Below are 18,843 nucleotides of genomic sequence, written 5' to 3' on the forward strand. Positions count from 1 at the left end.
GCACAACGTGGCAAAGGTGACACGAGGCAGTTCCAATCCCAGGCTGTAAAACGCCTTAGACCTCAGCTCCGGCGCTCTCACCCTCCTCCATCACCGTGTGAAGGGCATGTCAGCCTAGCTCACGGGTCCCAGCAGGAGGGTGGAGCAGACCCAAGTCACCTCCCCATCCCAGCCAAGGCGACGATAAGCGAGCCACCCTACACATGTGAACAAGCCCCACTGAGACCAGAAGAACCGCCTAGTCAAGCCCAGCCAGGATCAGCAGAAATGCCAAGCTGACCACTTGAGGCATGGAAGCAATCAGCACACCTTGCGGTATGCCACTGAGGTTCTGTGGTTGTTTGTCGTGCAGCATTATTGTGGCGGTAGATAGCAGATACACTTAGAGAGGAAACCGGGGGACCCACAAAACCAGGCTGAGTTCTCCTCGGCTGTCCTGCCCATCTGAACCCGGGTCTAGTGCCTCAGCTTCAGGACAAAGTTTATATTCCCCCAACCACCTCTGCTATAAACTCATCCCGTGTTTCCCGAATTTTGGCCACTGAGAGGGTGAAAGAGCTTGGGATGTACTGTCTCTTACCCTGTTCTCCCACACTGAGCCCTCCCATACGATCAGCTCCTCTTGGGTCCCCCTATTCTGCTGCCTTCTCACCCGCAGCCTCTCTATGGCTCTGACTTCATCACGTGTCACCCCTCTTTTTCTAGCCCACCTAGGGAAAGGCAATTCCTCCTCCTCATCACTCCCGGGCCCCCAGCCCCGGGTTACTGTGCTTCTTCTCAGGATGACACTTGCAGGGAACAACAGCCCATCCACAGCACAACTCTTCTGGCTTCAGCTCAACTGGACATTTTGCCAAAATCACAGCAACTTTTTTTTTTTGACTGGAGGCAATCGATTCAAAATGTGAATCAATTGGAGTTGTGAAAGCAACTCCGTTATATCTTGGGAAGCACTGACCCCGGATGTCTCCAAGGAAACGGTGTTGAGGTGAGGGTGACAGGGAGCTCACCTGTGGGTGACACCCACTCTCTACCACGTGGCTTTCTCCACTCCGCACTCACAGGTGACGTGCGCAGGAGAGGAGGAATTGCTGTCGTTGTGAGCATTATTGCTCTGAGAGGAAGGATCCTGGTCATCAAAGGTTCCCAAAGACAGGAGGCGGAAGGGTGATGCTTAAGGTGAACGTCTCTAGTTTATTTATTCATTTTTCTAGAACCCTTAATGTGCCTAAAACTGTGCTTGGCACAAAGCTCGAAGCCTTCGCTGACCGCCTGCTGCACAAACAAGAGCAGAGTCATGATGGGACTAATTACAGGCGCTTGTGTGAGGTGGATCACATTTCCCGCCTCTTTGGTGGTAGCATTCATCTCACCTGCCCTGAGCAAGTCCTGCCATGGGAATCTGCCAGTGAGCCAGCTGTCTCCAGGGTCACCGCGTGAGTAGCAAAGTGGCACTGTGATGGCTCAGAAGGAAGCAGCTCCACTTCTCTGGTTCTTGCCCAGATGCTCAGACCAGGCTGAGGGTGCCCCCAGCCCAGCCTGAGAAACACTGACTGTATTCGTGTCCATTTCTAGACACCGCCTCGGGGGAGATCAGTAACCCCTACACAGGTGAACGAACGACTAAATGAACGTGCTGTAGCCTTGTTCATCTTCTTTATTCAAGTTCACTACAGACACCCCCCCCCCACTTAAAATGAGAATGACAGTGACCCACCTCAGTAATACATGTGCCTTTCCATCTGCCTTATTCTGGAAGCTTCACAGTCACCTCCTTGAGTCACCATTTACCGAGAGAGAACAGTCAGCTCCCCGAAGTGCCCACCCCAAGTTACCTACCCCGCTCTGCTGATGCCACACAGGGCCCAGACAAGTCTCCTTTGGGAGAAAATTCTTAGGAAGTGTGCAAAGAATTCAGGGTTGTCCACCCAAACTTGCAAAAGTATACTGTGTGGACAATCTGTAGCTATAAAAATATACACATACAAAAGGACAGCTACAAAGTCATGGTGCCCATTTTCTTAGATTTGCATTATAAAAAGTAAGGATTTCTCATTAAAGGTAAACTTTCAGGGGGCAGCTTTATAATTATGATTCTATCTCTAGTCTCCCATAATCCTTGTTTTCATAGAGCACATTGAACCAGCCAGTGAGGAGGGGAAGGGGTTAATCCTAGTAATTCATGGGCCAAAGTGGAGAAGTTTGAGGTTGAAGGTCTTACAGTCATTCTGCTGTCAGTAAGAGTGTCAAGAGTCAGGGGAGGAGAGAAGTATTTTAATACTGCCCTTTGGGTCTCTCTCTCTTTGTTTTTTTTCCTTTCTTTCTTTTTTTTTTTTTTCTTACAAACTATGAATCACAACACAGTCATTGAGCTACAGCAGACAGGCTCGGAAATTCGCCGTGATGTGTGATCTCTGGTGGCCACTACACATTCAATGGACAAAGTCTGATGCTTCCTACACAGAGCATTCCGTTGGGTTTGGCCCAAGGAATGTCAGCAGGAAAGGCCACCCAGGGACTCTTGTCTCGGTCCTAGTTTCCCATCAGGGTGTACTTGCTCCTTGATGAAAGGAAACACACCTGGTCCCCGTGCCTCTGTGTGTGGTGTCAGGCAAGGTCTTGGGGCCCCCAGGATTCTCAGCATAGAAGGTTCTGTCCCTTGGGCAGAACCAACTGGTGTTACTGGGCTCCACAAGTGTTGATGTTTTTCCCATCCACGGCGTCTTCCACGAGGGAAATGTGGTAATCGGTGGACAGCGTGAAATGAGAAATGCAGCCCACGAGGCCTTGCATGTACTGTCTGTTAGTGTGCAGAGCAATTTCCTTCATTCCACCTGCCAGGAAGCCAAAGGAAGATGACGTGAGTCAAAGGGAAGGATGTCTCTTCAGTCTGCCTGAGTGTCTACTCACCAAGGCATCCCTCAGCTGACAGGATAGGTGAGGCTGTGGTACCTAGAACTCAGGACATTGCAGCTGTCTAATTTATAACTGTCCTTGAAGGAACAAGCTGACTTGGGTCAATATGATACACAATCAGAGTCTATAAGTATCCACCTCATAAGTGATTTCTGACCTAGTTGACCACTTAAAACCAAATAGTACCTGGTAAATTTTGAAATGTTGTATAATGTCAACAAAATGTAGTATGTGTGGTAAGGGTGATGTTATCTTTTTTTTTTTTTTCTTTTTGCGGTACGCTGGCCTCTCGCTGTTGTGGCCTCTCCCGTTGCGGAGCACAGGCTCCGGATGCGCAGGCTCAGCGGCCATGGCTCATGGGTCCAGCCGCTCCACGGCATGTGGGATCTTCCCGGACTGGGGCACGAACCCATGTCCCCTGCATCGGCAGGCGGACGCTCAACCACTGCGCCACCAGGGATGCCCGAAGTGATGTTATTTTAAACCACAAGAAATACACTGATGTTGAATGCTTTCGATTAAGTTCACTTTTAGGAAATATCCTACAGATAGAGGTATCTTTTCATGTTGATGTGTCAGTGTTAGTGGGTTCTAAGCTATTTACAAAAACACCACTCATTCTAACTCTGAGGGGGGCCGGAAAGACAGATCCTCCTTCCTCAGGGAGAATTCAAGGAGCTATATTTAGCAGGTTCCTGTTCTATAAACAAGAAAAGCAGGGTTTTCCTGGTGGATCGGTCCACAGCACAAAATCATCTAAGTGCTTCCTGACCCCTCGGCCATGAGTCAGAAGTTCAGAAAAAGGAAGAATGGAATATCTGGAGAGCTTCCTGATTTCCAAGTATTTGACTGATCTCATGAAGTACACAGCTTTGGGAAGCCCCAGCATGACACACGGAAGGCTAAGAAGAAAACGCACTGGTATAATTTAGGTTTCGTCAAAGGTCAAGGTCACTTACCCACATACAGAGCTCCATTGATGTTGAGCTGCCTCATCATGCCAGGTGACTTGCCTGTTCTGGCCCCATAGTCATCCACAGTTATCTTTCCTGATTGGCCATCCCTGTAAAAACCGCCACCATTTTTGGAGCTTCATTCAATAATTCAGTCATGCATTCATTTTAATACAAATGTATTATTGAAGTCCTTACTAAGCACCAGGCACTATACTAAATGATGGAGCTGCTAAAATGAAACAAACAAAAACAAACAAAAAACCACCGAAATTCCTAAGACAAACAAAAAATCAAATTGCCGGTGATCACACAGTGTCACCACTCTATGATAGAAGAATGGCCGGGAGCTGTGGAATTCTACGGGAAGAGAACAGAAGCCCAGGGAAAGCTTCTGAAAAAAGATTCTGAGGTGCGTTTTGAAGGCTGGGTGGGTCAGGAGAAGGCTAATGCAGACAGGAAGTGGCAATGGCAATGAGAGAAAAGACATGGGGGTTGATACAGACTGAGCATAGAGCATTCTAGAGGTGGGAGTAGAGTATAAAAGATGAAGCCAGAAGCAGATGGTGAAGGGCATAAGGAGCTTAGCTAGAATTTATCCTGAAGGTGAGAGGGAACCAGAAGAACTTTAACAGGAGGAGTGGTGGTGACGTGGTGACACATGGTGAGTGTGGATGTGATTCTAAGCACCATGGGAAGCCAGTGCAGTAGTCTTTGTTTGTAGAAGATTACTCTCAGGGAGGACGAAGAATGGCTTTGAGGTTTCTAAAGGACCCAGAGAGTCACCCAAAAGTGACTCTGAGGACAGTGGAATGGAGCTGTTCATCTGTGGCAAGGGCTTTGCAGTTTTTTAAGGTGGTTTCCAAAAACCAGCCACACTTCTTCTCCTTCTCCCTCTTTTCTTCCTCTTGTTTTAACGAGTTCTTTATTGGTCTTTTAATGTTCCTTTTTTATAGCAATCACTTCTTATTTCTTGGGTTCATAACCTCTCCTATCTCACTGATGATATTCATGTTTCCATCATTTTTTTCATTCATAGTCTCTGTTTCCTCCAAGTTGCTTTGTTATATCTATTTGTTCTGATATCCATCTTTCATACTGGAAACTTTATTCAAATGCCTAGTGATCCTCAACTGCCACACAGATAAGTGTTGAGCACCAAGAAGCAGACTGGAAGCCCTGTGTGCTGGATGGCTTTTATTGAAAGTGCTGTGATCTGGCTCAGTCATTTCCTTGGGGGAATACCTGGATTTCCTATTCTTCTTCCTGTGGGGTATAGACCTGGCTCCCAGCATTCTGGAATCTCCTCAAAGTCCACCTGCCCTGAAATCTTATCTCACTAGAGATATCTAGATCTCCCTGGAAGGTGAGGGCTTCTTCAAGTTTAGCCATCAAAGTTCTTTCTCTAGAAGATCTCTGCTGAGTGAAGATTTGGGAGTTCAGCCTCTGGTCTGCTAGTGTTAGTAAAGGGCACAGGTGGGACTTGGTACCGAGATGCCCTAATGACCCGGATCAAGGATACGTGGATGCCAGGCCAGGATGGGGAACAGGAAATGGGACTAAAGGGAATTGGAGAGTACATCCCGTCAGCTCTGACTCACACTGTGGCAGGTACTCACCGAACAGCCTTGACTCGGTGCCACCGACCGTCATTGAATGAACCGTTCACCATGATGGATGCTACACCACTGCCCAGGTTATAGCTAAAGGCGTCGGAGGAGAACAAGACAGAGAACAGAATAAAACACTGATGTAAGACTGAGGGTCGTTCACAAATGATTCTCACTGCGGAAGTTCTTTGGAGCTCAGGATGTAGTTTCTTTCACACAAAACAATGTTATAAAGACACTAGGTCCCCAGATTAGGCCATGAGTGACCAAAACTGGTTTTTTATTTTTAATTGTGGTGAAGTTTACAGTCTTAACCATTTTAAGTGTACAGTTCCGTAGTGTTAAGTATATTCACATTACTATGCAACCAATTCCAGAACTTTTTTATCTTGTAAAACTGAAACCCTCTACCCATTAAACAACTTCCCATTTCGCCCTCCCTCAGCCCTTGGCAACCACCATTCTACTTTCTGTTTCTATGAATTTGACTGCCCTAGGTACCTTGTATAAGTAGGGTCATACAGTGTTTGTCTCTTTGTAACTGGCTTTTTCCACTTAGCATAATGTCCTCAAGGTTGATTTATTTTAGGCTCTCTGTACAGTATTAGAGTATAAGGAACAAAAGGGCTTTATCGTTTGAAATGTGTTGTATCAATACTAGGTTGAATAGTATCCCCCCAAAATTAATGTCCACCCAGAATCTCAAAATGTGACCTTATTAGGAAACAAGGTCTTTGCATATGTAATTAGTTAAGAGGGGTTATACGGGGGTTATATGGGGTTAGGGAGGAAGTCATATGGGGTTAGGGAGGCCCTAAATCCAATATGACCAGTGTCCTTATAAAAAGGGGAAATTTTGACACAGAGACAAAGACATACAGAGAAGAACGCCACATGAAGATGGGACTGGAACGATGCATCTATAAGCCAAGGAACAGCAAGGATTGCCAGCAACCATCAGAAACCAGGGGAGAGTCATAGAACAGACTCCCTCAGAGCTCCCAGGAGGAAGACACCCTGCCAACAGTTCCAGGTTGAAATTCTAGCCTCCAGAACTGTGCGAGAATACATTTCTATTGCTTTAAATCACCCAATTTGTGGTAACTTATTATGGCAGTCCTCAGAAACTAATTCATGTGTTTTTACTTTTCAAAAGACAAAACATTGCAGAGCCAGCTGAGCCCCAAAGAATTTACGGGAAGTTGCCTAAAATCTCAAAGCTAACGTATAGGACTTGAACTTGGTGTCTTACCTGCCCCCCACCCTGCCACATTTTACTCGGTAGCTTATTCTATTTCCTATTTCAGTTGCCAGATACTGTGATACGCTAAGGGGATCAGAAGACATGCGTTTGTTGTTTACCAGAGAGAAATAACCCTCTTAGTCCAGTGTTCATTCATTTATTCTAATTTAATTCAATACAACAAATATTTGGTGAGTGACAATTCTAGGCTGGGCACTGGGCCAGCTGCCTAGACCTCCCCTTGATAAAATAATAAAGCCTATGTAATCATGCTTTTGAAGTAAAATGTATTCCACCTGGATAACCCTCTCCTCATCTTGTAAGAGGACATGTCTCTCCTTTAGCTCATTGGCCAAGAAATAGGAATATTGAGAGGAAACCCACATTAGTCACTGAGCTCTTGCATGCACTCAGTATAAGAAAGGAGCAAGAATAGAAAGCTTTGGCTTTCCCCAGGGAAAGCACTATGGGTCCTTTCTTTAATACTGGAGCCTCAAAGAAGTCACACAGCCCATCGACATTTAACCAGGAATAGAACTCGGGTGACTTGACAAACTCTGAGACAAAGCTGTTGCTCTGACCCAGAAAAATCCACTGTTTTCTAATGAATTTTCCCACATCAAGTGTCTCCTTGTGTGAAGCAGCCTGGAGGTGGAATTTTCAGATTTCATTATTTAGTGGCCAAATGCTTGTTGAAGAAATGAATGAGTATAAGGAAGGGCTGAGAGCTGGTTGGCAGAAACATAGCTGAATTACTATGTGGGCTTTTATGAGAGGCAGAACGGGGTGATAGAAGAGCCTAGACACTTGGATTAGATGAATCTGCCTCAATTCCCAGCCTCGCCAATTACTAGTTCTGTGATCTTGGGCAATTTGCTTCATTTCTCTGAGCCTAAATTTTCCAATCTGTGAAATGGGGTAATAATACCTTCCCTGAAGGATCTTAGGGAAGATTCAGTAAGATAACATATGTAAAGAGCGCAGCACATAGTAGGAGCCAAACAAATAATCCCACCGCCCCAAATATACACAGTATTTAATGCAGCTTGGATATAGCATCAAACAATACAACCTGGGGAAACTAGCAATAGGAGAAAGTTGCCACCAAGAGATAAACTTATCAAGCCTCTCCTGGAAGAGTAGTCATGTGTGAGAGTAAACCAACAGGCTGTAAATATGTAACCAGAACATCCAGAAACACCCAGGTCTCAGAATCAAGGTGACTTGGGTATAGCTGCAGTGGCACTAGACTGGAATGTGATTGTAATCAAGTGAATGGAAAGCTTTTCAGTTGTGTTTGGACAAAGGATGGGCCTTCTTCTTCTGTTCTCCAGCCTGATAACACACCTGTTCATGCAATGAGCCAGATTGTATTCAAGGGAGCAAACGCTGAACCCAGAAGACAGGAATCCAGCCATCACTGCAGGTGGTGGTGTGGCCCAGTTGGCACATCTCTGGTCTGACTCTCCAACCCCCCACCCCCGACTCTCTCTGATTTCAGACCCCCCGAATAACCTCCTGCTCCCCCAGACACCTGATACATCACCCTGGAACTTCTCTTTCTTTTAAACAATAAATGATCAAGAATAGTGGTTGCCTTCGTTGGGAGAGAGCATGAGGGAGCCTTCCTGGGTGTGGGTGGGGAAAATGTTCTATACCTTGTTCTGGGTGGTGGTTACACAGGTGTTTACATGTTTAAAAATGTATTGAGCTGTACACCTAGTATTTTGCACTTTATGTAAATTATACCTCAATTTTTAAAAATTGAAGTATAGTTGAATTACAGCGTTGTGTTAGTTTCTGGTGTGCAGTGAAGTGTACACCAGTCTATGTATATGCTTTTTCAGATTCTTTTCCATTATAGGTTATTACAGGATATTGAATAGAGTTCCCTGTGCTATACAGTAGGACCTTGTGGTTCATTTTATATATAGAACTGTGTATCTGTTAATCCCAGACTCCTAATTTATCCCTTCCAACCCCCTTCCCCTTCGGTAACCATAAATTTGTTTTCTATGTCTGTGAGTGTGCTTCTGTTTTGTAGGTAAGTTCATTTGCATCACATTTTTTTTTTTTAGATTTCACATATGAGTGATATCATATAATATTTGTCTTTCTCTGACTCACTTCACTTAGTTATACCTCCATTTTTTAAAAAAGGTAAAAACGTGAATGAACGAATAAATGAACAAATAAATGCACACCTGGTTTCTCTATCAATGTCCTGTGTATCCGGTTAGCGTGAATCAGTTATCCTGATCCAAGTGTACCTACTCAATTTGGTGCTCACAGAAGGCTAGGAGGCTGAGCACCAAAGTGGGCCACCAGGAAATGCCATCAGATGGGGTCCTTATGGTGGCACTTATACTTAGGCCTCCTTTAAAGTATAGCACAGGGTACTTTGCTAATGTCAGACTGCTTTCCTTTCTCTGCTGCATGAAAATGTTATCCAGGTCACATGGAAAATTAGTGGGAAAGATCCCCTATAAAGTGATATTCACACACCTGGTTTCATGCCCTAAACATAATCATAAAACAAAATGAAACGAAACAAACAGCAAAAACCACTCATCGCTGAGCACTTTGATTCCCTTTCTTTCACTTAACCTTGCACCAAAACCATACATAATTTTTTGTTTAGAATTCCACTGTTTTTCCTTATTATCTGGTTGAAGTGCTTTGAGCACTAACTTAGCAAAAGGACAAGCATTTAGGTGAAGAAAGCTGAGATTATACTGTATTATCTTAGGTTCCCTACTGTTTGCTTTGGACCTGGATCAAACACCAAAACCTCAAAAATGGTTCTCTACCCAATCAACCAGTTCACTCTCTAGGTTCCACTGATGTAAGCTGCTTGAGGGCAGGGCCTTATTCAGAAGAATAATAACCATAACAATAATAATAGTTAAATTTTATTTAGTAGATATATCGTGCCAACTCCCTGACATATGTTAGCGATCGGAGTTTTTAGAACATAGAAAACACCCGATCGAGGATAATCATCATCACTAATAACTAGATATGCCAGGCCCTGCACTAAGGCCTTTCTATGAATTAACTCATTCAGTCCTCATGACTAACCATTTCCTTTTACGGAGGTCGGGTAACTTGCAGGAGATCACGTGGCCGTGGGAAGCCGGCACGTCTGACTCTGAAGCCCATGCTTGTGACCACTTCAGACCCTGTTTCTCAGGGCGCGGTGGTTCCTGCTGGCTTCCAATGAGATTCCGGCGCTCAGCGGGACTTCCTCCACCAGCATCTCTTGGTGTGGGCCCAGGAATCCAGTAACCTCTAACACGAGCCCCACAGCTGACTCTCTGTATGCTGACAGTTTCAAATCAGTGGCCACACTCTGATTCCTCTCTGTGCCCAGCCTCCTGCTGGGCTTCCATACTTTTGTGTTGGGTGAGTAATGTTGGGGGGAGTGGCTGCCCAGAGGCAGGAAATGCAGCAAAGCAGCCGCGCCGGGCCTGGGGCCCAGGGAAGAGTTCAGATGTCTGCCTGCCTCCGGTGGGGACTGAGTGGTGTGCCCGTTACGCAGAGCACAGCCAGAACTCCAGGCTTAAGAGGAAAACACGGGGCCTATTTCCAGGAACCTGAGAAAGAGATGGTAAGAAAAGAAATGCATCGGGATGGCGTGGAGTTGTAAGAAGGGTGCCCTGGGGCCTGGGGGTCTGCCCAGGGCCCGGTGTGAGAGCCAGCGGGGGCTGTGAGGGGCCCCGAGCAGATCGAGCCTCCCTGTCCAGCTGGGTTTTCGCTGGCGGTTTAGGGGGAAGTTGGGCCTCCCACCCACGACTGAGCTACTGTTTCAGTTCCCTTTTCTGGGCACAATCAAGTACTTGAGGCCTTGGCGAGGTTAACCACAGGAAAACCACAAGAAAATGGCTTTGCGGCAGCCAGCCTGAAACTGGGGTGTGAAGAGCTCAGCATTTGACCTCGGGGCCCGGGGGAGGGGACGGAGGTGGTGAGAACGGCTCTCTCCGGCTTTCAGCCACACGCGGCACCCCAAAGTCCTCAACACCATAGGGTCGCATCGCTGAGCACGCTCTGCTGGGTAGGGGCAAGCGTGCTGTTGGACAAGTGACATGTCCTTTCAAAATGCCTTTTATTAGAATTGCAGAGACATAGCATTCTACCCTGGCTGTCAGCAATCCCAGAGCGTGACACACTGAAGCCCCACAATTAAGCCTTCATCTTCTCTGCAGTTCCACTCTCACTTTCTGTCTATTTCAATCCCAATTAATTCCATATCATTTAATGAGCACTTGTTCTAGTCACCAGAGGGGGGATTAAAGAAGGAAAAGCCAGAGAAATTCCTGTCCCCATGGAACAGATGGTGAGTACGGGTTTCAAACCTTAGCAGGCGTCAGAATCACATGGAGAAACAGTTAACAGATTGCTGGGTCCCATCTCTAGAATTTTTCTGGTTCAGTAGGTCAGGGGTGGAGCCTGCAAATTTGTATTTTTAATAAGTTCCCAGGAGATGCTGATGCTGTGGGTCCGGAGACCACAATTTGAGAATCACTGGTCTAAACAAGATATTTCTAACCTCAAGTGAGGCTGTGCTATCACAATCTGTAGAGAAGCTTTTTCATAGTACACAGCTGGTGTCTGCCCCCTGGGAATCCTGCTGGCACCCAGCTGCCACCCAGCTTCTGGTGGTGAGAAGTCATCCAGGTAATCCTTTAGCTACTTCACAGGTACCCATCTGACAAATTTGAGAGCAGTCTAAACTGACGTAAAAGATGTTAGAACTTCTGGAACTGGCTTATCCGTTATCACCCAAGAAGCACTTTTAAAAATCCAAATGTTGGGTTGCCCTATTGAGATATGAATCTGTGCTTTGTTCTTTGCAGTGGGAGATTGGACAAAGCAGGCATTCTCCTTCCCAAGGCCCCAGAGTGAATAGGGAGCAGAATCGGAATATAAAGAAAGGTCTCTAGACTAAATCTTCAGATCTTCCTGAGCTGGAGAGCACTGGGCCAAGTACCCGAGTCCATGCTTGGCAGGATCAAAGTCCTCTTTCGACTACTTCCTAATTTGTAAGTGGGGAGTATATGGCAGTAACCTACTAGAACAGGAGTCATAAAATTTTCCTCTAAAGGGCCAGATAATAAATATTTCAGGCTTTGCCATGCAGTCCCTATTGAAACTACTCAAGTATATCACTGTCTCATGAAAGCAGTCGTTGACGATACATAAGTGAATGAGGGTGGCAGTATTCCGATAAAACTTCATTTACACAAATGGGTGGTGTGCCAGATTTGGCCGTCAGGCTATAGCTGACCAACTGCTGCTCTAGGGATGGATATTGGAAAGAAAGACCAGGAGCCTCAAATTAACTCGGAGCTGCAGGCAGCTGTTAATTCTAGCAGACTGTGTTCTGGCTCCCTCTGCAACCCTCTGTTTGGCACGATCTGTATTGTCTGAGAAAAATCGCAAGGTGATGTAGAAAGCAGCTGGAGTCGGGGTTACCTGAACACCAGGGCTCCATCCCGAAGGCCCAAGGAAATGAAGTCACTGTTGGGTCTCATGGGGCTGTCTCCCCTCCACATCAACAGGCCATCTTTGGCAGTTGTCTTAAACCTCATGAATGCATTTGATCTGGATCCTGACACCCTGGAGGAAATACACAAATAATTACATCAAATCAACCAGTCTCCACCAACTTTCATTTCTGAGGAATCCCAGTCTTGTCTGCCAATTATGAGGATAATCTGACATTTCTGACTCTTACTACCAGGAGATTAGAAAAGGCATCACCACCACAGGTCATGCCATGGGTCTAAAGGTCTGACCTCCTCATTCTGCAGTTTGGAGTCTTTCTCTCTCCCCAGGTGTAGTCAAATGCCACAAGAGAGCATTTGATGAGTCACAGGCCAGCCAGACTGTGGCCAATGCCACGGTCCCAGCCTGCACCCCCAGTACACACCTCAGTCTTCCCTCTTTCCTGTCCTACCACTCACGGGTCCTTGGGAAAGTGTCCCCTATTCCTCAAAAGGAAGTGGTTTCCTTAATTACCAAGAGGTTCAAGTTGGCAGCTGCTCTGGGCTATGATCGTGGCTGTGGATGGTTATCTCTGGAGGTGACATCCTTGAGGGCAGAGGAGGAATGACTGGACAAGGGGCAGAGTGTCAGACAAGGAAGGTGCCTTGATGGGATAATGGTCTCGAGGGGTGTTGGGGCAAAAGCAGGGTGGAGAGGAACAGGAAGATGAGAGGAAGGAAGGGGTGGTCAGGAAGGTCAGGTCCCGGCCCTACTTTGGCTGGGAATAGGATCACGTGATTATGTGTCCCTATCAGTTCTGGGATGTTCTTAACAATTCTTGGGAATAGACTAGTTCACAGATCCAGTTTCCCTAGAAAGTGACCAGTGTTTCATCTGCAATAGGGAGAAAAGCAACCATGAGGTCCTTAAATAAAAGGTGAGATAAGAGTAAACATAATTTAATATTGCTCCTAAGATGGCACTATTGGAAAAAGCTCTTTGTCCATTTTCCTGTCATGTGTACCATCCCTCTGTCTCACGAACATGGCCTGGAGCTTCAGAGTGCATTCAGTAGTGAACAGTGGAGGGGACTTTTGTCTGAGGCTTCCCAGAGCCTGAGCTGGACAGGAGGAGATGAAGTTTGCCCTCCCCAGGCAGGGTCTCAGAGTGGTGAGCGAGAAGCAGGGTCCATGATACTGACTTCTTCACCAGGCCAGGTGCAGAGCGATCCAGTCCCAGGCTGTTCCCTAGAGAGCTGTTTTCCCAATCTTTTGTCCAAGTTTCCTTCTTTCCCTCACTTGCCTTGGATACATTGATTGGTACAAGCCAATCACGATGGTTCCATTTCTCTTACAGTGACTGGTTTAGGGGTGGCATGTGACCCACTGTTGTCCAATGAGACAGAGGAAATTTATCAGGAGGATTCTAGAAAAGACTCCTTTCCTTTTTAAAAGAGTCACATGAAAAAAAAGTTGTTTTTACTTGCATGGGATATTGCCATGATTTATAGCCATTTAATGAGCATTTATGAACAACTGTCTTATAACCAAAAAAGGTATAACCATTGGAAAATATGCTGAGGATAGCAAGGCAGGAAAATGGGTCTTTGAATAATACAGTTGATTATCTGAATTAATCAACTCAGGATCCAGTCTAAGTCTGGACAGCTTGTTATGTGAAATAATAAATACCCTCCATATTTAAGACATTTTGAGCTGAGTTTCCTGTTACTTGCAGCCAAAGGCATCTAACTGAAACAGACCCTGAACTTGACTTTTACCTGCAGCTTCACACACATGCACATGTACATGTACCTACATATATGCACACAGGTGCCGTCGGGCTTTCTGCTTTGGGGAACTGCACCTCCTACTTTCACCAAACCCCTCGGCTCCCAACCACCCAGTGCCTCTCACTAAGCACCAGGGGGCTAGAAACTTGGGCCCTGTTCACACCCTCCCAGTTTCTGGGGACTGAACACCCTTCCATCTCTGGGCAAAAAGGGCTTAAGAAAGAAGAGGGTTTCTTGGCTGGGAATCCATTTTGCCTAAGGCCCATGCAAGACAACCTTGATAAACACAACATGGGATTAGAGAAACAAAGCCCTGTCTGTCTGGTGTGTGTTCAGAGTCACGAGGGACATCCAGTGCCCTAGGAAAATGTCTCTCAACCTCTTTTGTTCCTTGAAAAGCCACCAAATTCCACCCTAAGAACTGGATGCCTTTGGCTTAAAGCATTGCCTTACTCTGTGAAGATGTGATCAACCTGAAGACGATGGAAAAATCCTAGAATGATTGTGCTGGCAGTAGGGTGAGGGATGGCACACTCTAAACTACAAAGAGCTAGGGGGGAAGGAAAAGAAAGAGAAAAGGGTAAACTGAAAGCGCCAAAGCCAAGCTTCACTAGATTGAAGACTTTGCCTAGAGCCAGTCTTTCCCATGTCATGCAAAATAGGCTATTCCAGACCAGGAGCTTGCAGCCCGGAGCAGGGCAGGAGCGTCTGCCACCAGCGATTAAAAGCCACAGCTGTGACTCAGGCATCTCCTTAGATCATGCTCTTGTATCCACGTGAAGAGAGCTGAGGAGCCCCCCACCGAACTGGAAAGAGCCTGAAGAGGACAGTGGACCTCGTCGATGGAGACGCAAAGTAGGACACGGACTTGGGGCTGTTGTCTGGTGGAAGGTGCCCCAGAACCCTTCCTCGGCTGGCTTCTTCAGACCATGGCCACAGAGCAGCATGACGCTGACTGCCCTGCTGGGGAATCGGACTCATATAACCCTAGCTTCGGGAGCATCTAGTTCTCACTACTTCTCAAAGCCTGAATATTAGAAATCCCGGGGCTGGGCACGTCCCTTTCTCTGGGAACGTCCCTTTCTCTGGGAACGTCCCTTGGACCAGAAAGGCTTTGGGTCGTTTGTCATGGGCTTGTTTCAAAGGTTGCATTTTTTAGTTTCTTTCTTGTGTTGTTTTTGTTCTAGTTTCTATGTTTATTTTGTATGTTTTCCCCCCCTGGGATTATGGCTAAATTCTCGTGCCTTTTTGGAGAACTATCTTCTGGCACGGAAGATAAGGAAACGCTCTGGGAAAGATATTGAGACGTTGACCTACCAGGAGATAAGGAAGGTGCCTGTGGAAGCTTCTTACCTCTTGAGGATATCTGGATGGTCATATATCAGGTAACTGCGGCCGATAAACTGAGGGGTCTCAATGGCTTCTGTGATGGCTGAGACAGAACAGAAAATGGAGGTTACACGCTACATGGCTCTCTTGACCCCAGCACTCCACCACGTGGCAGGAAAATACAAAGAAAGCCAGCTCCTGGAGGTAGGACATTTGTCAACTTGGCGGCCCCTTCCTCTTGGCTGCACAGGCACTTGGCCTGGTTTGGGACTGCCCGGCCTGATGGCCTGTAATTGGCATCTCCCTGCTGTCCCCTCTCTGGGGCTGGCCGTCACTCCTATCAGTCTCAGCACTGCCAAGAAGGCCTTGCAATATGCCAAAACTTGAACTGTGCCCAATTATTCTTGGAAGCCAAAGGGCAGGTCTTGGGCCATGCTAGGAGCAGCTGGGGAAAACCCCGTTCTCCAAGGGAGGCAGAGAAAACAATCCCCCCAACAAAACCCACCAGGATTTCTCTAGCTGAAGCCAATCTGGTCCAGAGCCCTTTCAGCCATGACCTCAGACAATGGTGAAGCAGAGGGGATGAGGCTTTGACAATTGTTTGCAAATCACCTTCCGGTGTTGTATTTCACAAGATTTCCACCACAATGACAGGAAGGAGCAGGGAGTGGGGTGGGGGGAGGATGGGAGGGTTTGATTGTTCCCACCTTTTTTTTTTTTTTTTTTTTGCGGTTCGGGGGCCTCACTGTTGCGGCCTCTCCTGTTGCGGAGCACAGGCTCCGGACGCGCAGGCCCAGTGGCCATGGCTCACGGGCCCAGCCACTCCGCGGCATGTGGGATCTTCCCGGACTGGGGCATGAACCTGCATCCCCTGCATCGGCAGGCGGACTCTCAACCGCTGCGCCACCAGGGAAGCCCCCATTTTTATAGAATAGGAAAATGAGGCATAAAATCATCAAGGATTTGCCCAAGATCATACAGCTAAGAAAGCAATAGACCATGAGCCAGACCGGCTCTCCCCAGTTCTGGCCCTGAGCCCACTTTTTACTTTTCAATATTTTAGAGGTGTGTTTCCTTCCTCCCAACTTCTCATCTTCGTTTTCTTGAGGAATCTCCTTCTTCCATACAGTCAGTAAAAGAATAGGCTAAGGAGTTGTGTTTGGTGTCACAAATTAGGGATTATTTAGGGAATTTCTTCTAAAGAGATGATAGCAATATCTCTTTTCTCTTTAGAAAGACACAAATGGCAGTTTAAATAAATTAAGGTAGAGTGAATCTCATGTTTAAAGAAATGTGCAAAACGAGAGAGAATAAGCCAGCTTAGAAAACGAGTTCTAGTTTCACAAAAATATGTTGTTGGTACAAAGAAGACATTGAACTAAGGACTCTGTACCCAGGGGGGGAAACGTACAATTATTGACACTATAAATGACAGGAGAGTTTAAACTCAACTTCTAAACATTAAAAGAAAGAAGGAAGGAGGGAAGGAAGGAAGGAAGGAAAGCAAAACCCAAAACCCAATGACATTGGGCCCCCGAATATAGGTTCCTATGTTAGCAGGTCACCCACAGCATGCTCCCATTCTCTTCATAAAAAAATAAAGGAAGGAAGGAAAGGAGGAAGGGAGAAAGAAAAAAAACAAGAAATGCAGAACAGAAGTAAAAAATGTTAAAGACAGTTTCTGAGGTGACTATCCCAGAAATTGCTTCACTGTCCCCTGAGGCAGCACAGCCCAAGACAAGGGCCTGCTGACCGGAGGGCCTTTTAGAGACTGAAATGAACATCTCTTGCATCTTAAATTCTGGGCTGTACCACAGGCCTGTCTTCCTCTGCTTAAAGCAAGTAGGAGGAAGAAGGAAGACAAGGAAGTCGAGAGAAGGAAAAAGACGCAAAATGGCACGAGCAGAAAGATGGTGGGAAGAGGGAAAACGGGGAAAGTAGACGCCAGAAGAGGAGAAAAGAAAACGTGGAGAAGGTGTAAAAATGGATGGCAGCCCCGGGCAGGGGAAGGAGAGGGGGATGGGAAAGGTGAGGCTGGGAGAGACACCCAGAGGAGCAGAAATAGAAAGGAGAGGGCCAGAAGGGGGGATGAGAAGTAAGAGTGCGGAAATGCAGGAGGGCAGGAGAGCTCTCAGCTGGGCTGGCAGGCCCCGGACTGCAGGCTGCTAGTGCTGAGACAGGAGGAGAGACTATCACCCAGAGCTAAACATCACCCCGGCGCCCCTGCTGGGTTTGGCTGAGCCTCAGGCAGAGCCTGTCCCTGCTGTTATTGGCCATGGATGTGGGTCTGTGGCCAACAGTCATCATTCTCCTGGACTCCTTGAAATGGTCAGGGCACGCTCTGCACCTGGAGCCTCAAAGGGGTGTGTAGGAGCCCCATCCAGGTGCCTGCTAAGCCCCGCCAGCTCAGGAGCTCAGGGCTTCCCGAGGTCCAGCTGGGAGACACGTGTGTCCCCAGGGCCGGCGATTTTGGTGGGAGGATGCCCACCACCCTGGGAGGTGTGTGCCCCTCATTACCTCTGCAGGTGGTTGCCTGCACTGTGCCCACAGCCTGCCCTGGCATGAGCCCAGGGCACTGCCACAGCTTCCCAGAGGACTCACTGTACTTACTATTGAGGCAATAGTTCCCACACTCTGCCAGGTGCCAGCATGAAACAGAACAGGGAAGGTCAGAATCTCACAGTCCTCATAAAATCCCAATTACTTTGGTTGCAGATTTCTGGGAACCAGCCTTGCTGTCCTGGTGAAGCCCTGCAGGAATTCACATTCCTCTTACGGAACGTGAATCTGATTCCCAACAGGAACCACTGGAAATCTGCATGGTTACCACCAAGTCGCCCAACACACCTCCCCAGTCCCAGCTCACAAGTAGAGGCACAGGTGGTGGTGGACCAAGAAGATGTACGTAATAAATTGTCTGACACCTCTGAGGCTCCCCTGAGCTTGTACTGACAATCCCCATTTAATCTAAACCTGGAGAAATAATTCCTTGCTAAAGTTACTTACCTTGTCAATGACCGTTTATTTTCTTGGCTCCAGGCTATGTGTGAAAAAGGAATGATAAGCCAGCCAGTTGCCTCTTTTCTCTCCGTAGTGGAAAATATCACCCTAATTCCCACCCCACCCCCTTTGCAATACTCAAGAGCTCTGGTGATGTGGCGACTAACAGAGATCAGGGGAACGCTCTAGAAATGACACCACTGAATACAAAACCGGTGAAAATATACTCAGTGTCATCAGCATATGTGGATAGATATTAATTCCGTCCTACAACATTACAGCTAGAAGTGACCATCTAGCCCTTTCTGGCCCTTTGTGGTTTGTTTAAATATTGTAAGCACAACTATATTTGACCCTAACCCTTTATATCCAATTTCTTCTACATTGTCTTTTTTTCTGTGGCAAAGGCACTAGTCGAAAAGTGTTTTGGGTGCTTCCTCACATTTAGACCTAAAAGCTCATGCCTTCTGGTAACACACATAATACCCCAATGAATAGCAGCCTGCAAGCTAG

General features: G+C 46.8%; 1 protein-coding gene across 1 annotated transcript in view; it reads right to left on the reverse strand.

Moving 5' to 3' along the window:
• Positions 1 to 1,844: 1,844 nt before the first annotated feature.
• Positions 1,845 to 18,843, reverse strand: part of EGFLAM (EGF like, fibronectin type III and laminin G domains) — a 179,489-nt gene continuing 162,490 nt past the window's right edge. Inside the window, exons 19-23 of the mRNA XM_082623155.1 lie at positions 15,355 to 15,433; positions 12,198 to 12,341; positions 5,489 to 5,572; positions 3,876 to 3,979; positions 1,845 to 2,834 (exon numbers count right to left, since the gene is read on the reverse strand). Coding sequence (XP_082479281.1) covers positions 2,680 to 2,834; positions 3,876 to 3,979; positions 5,489 to 5,572; positions 12,198 to 12,341; positions 15,355 to 15,433 — 566 coding nt within the window. The 3' untranslated portion in view covers positions 1,845 to 2,679. The remainder of the gene's footprint in view (positions 2,835 to 3,875; positions 3,980 to 5,488; positions 5,573 to 12,197; positions 12,342 to 15,354; positions 15,434 to 18,843) is intronic.

Source organism: Mesoplodon mirus (genome assembly GCF_964341445.2).
Source record: "Mesoplodon mirus genome assembly, chromosome: 5".
In the NCBI taxonomy this organism is placed as follows: domain Eukaryota; kingdom Metazoa; phylum Chordata; class Mammalia; order Artiodactyla; family Ziphiidae; genus Mesoplodon; species Mesoplodon mirus.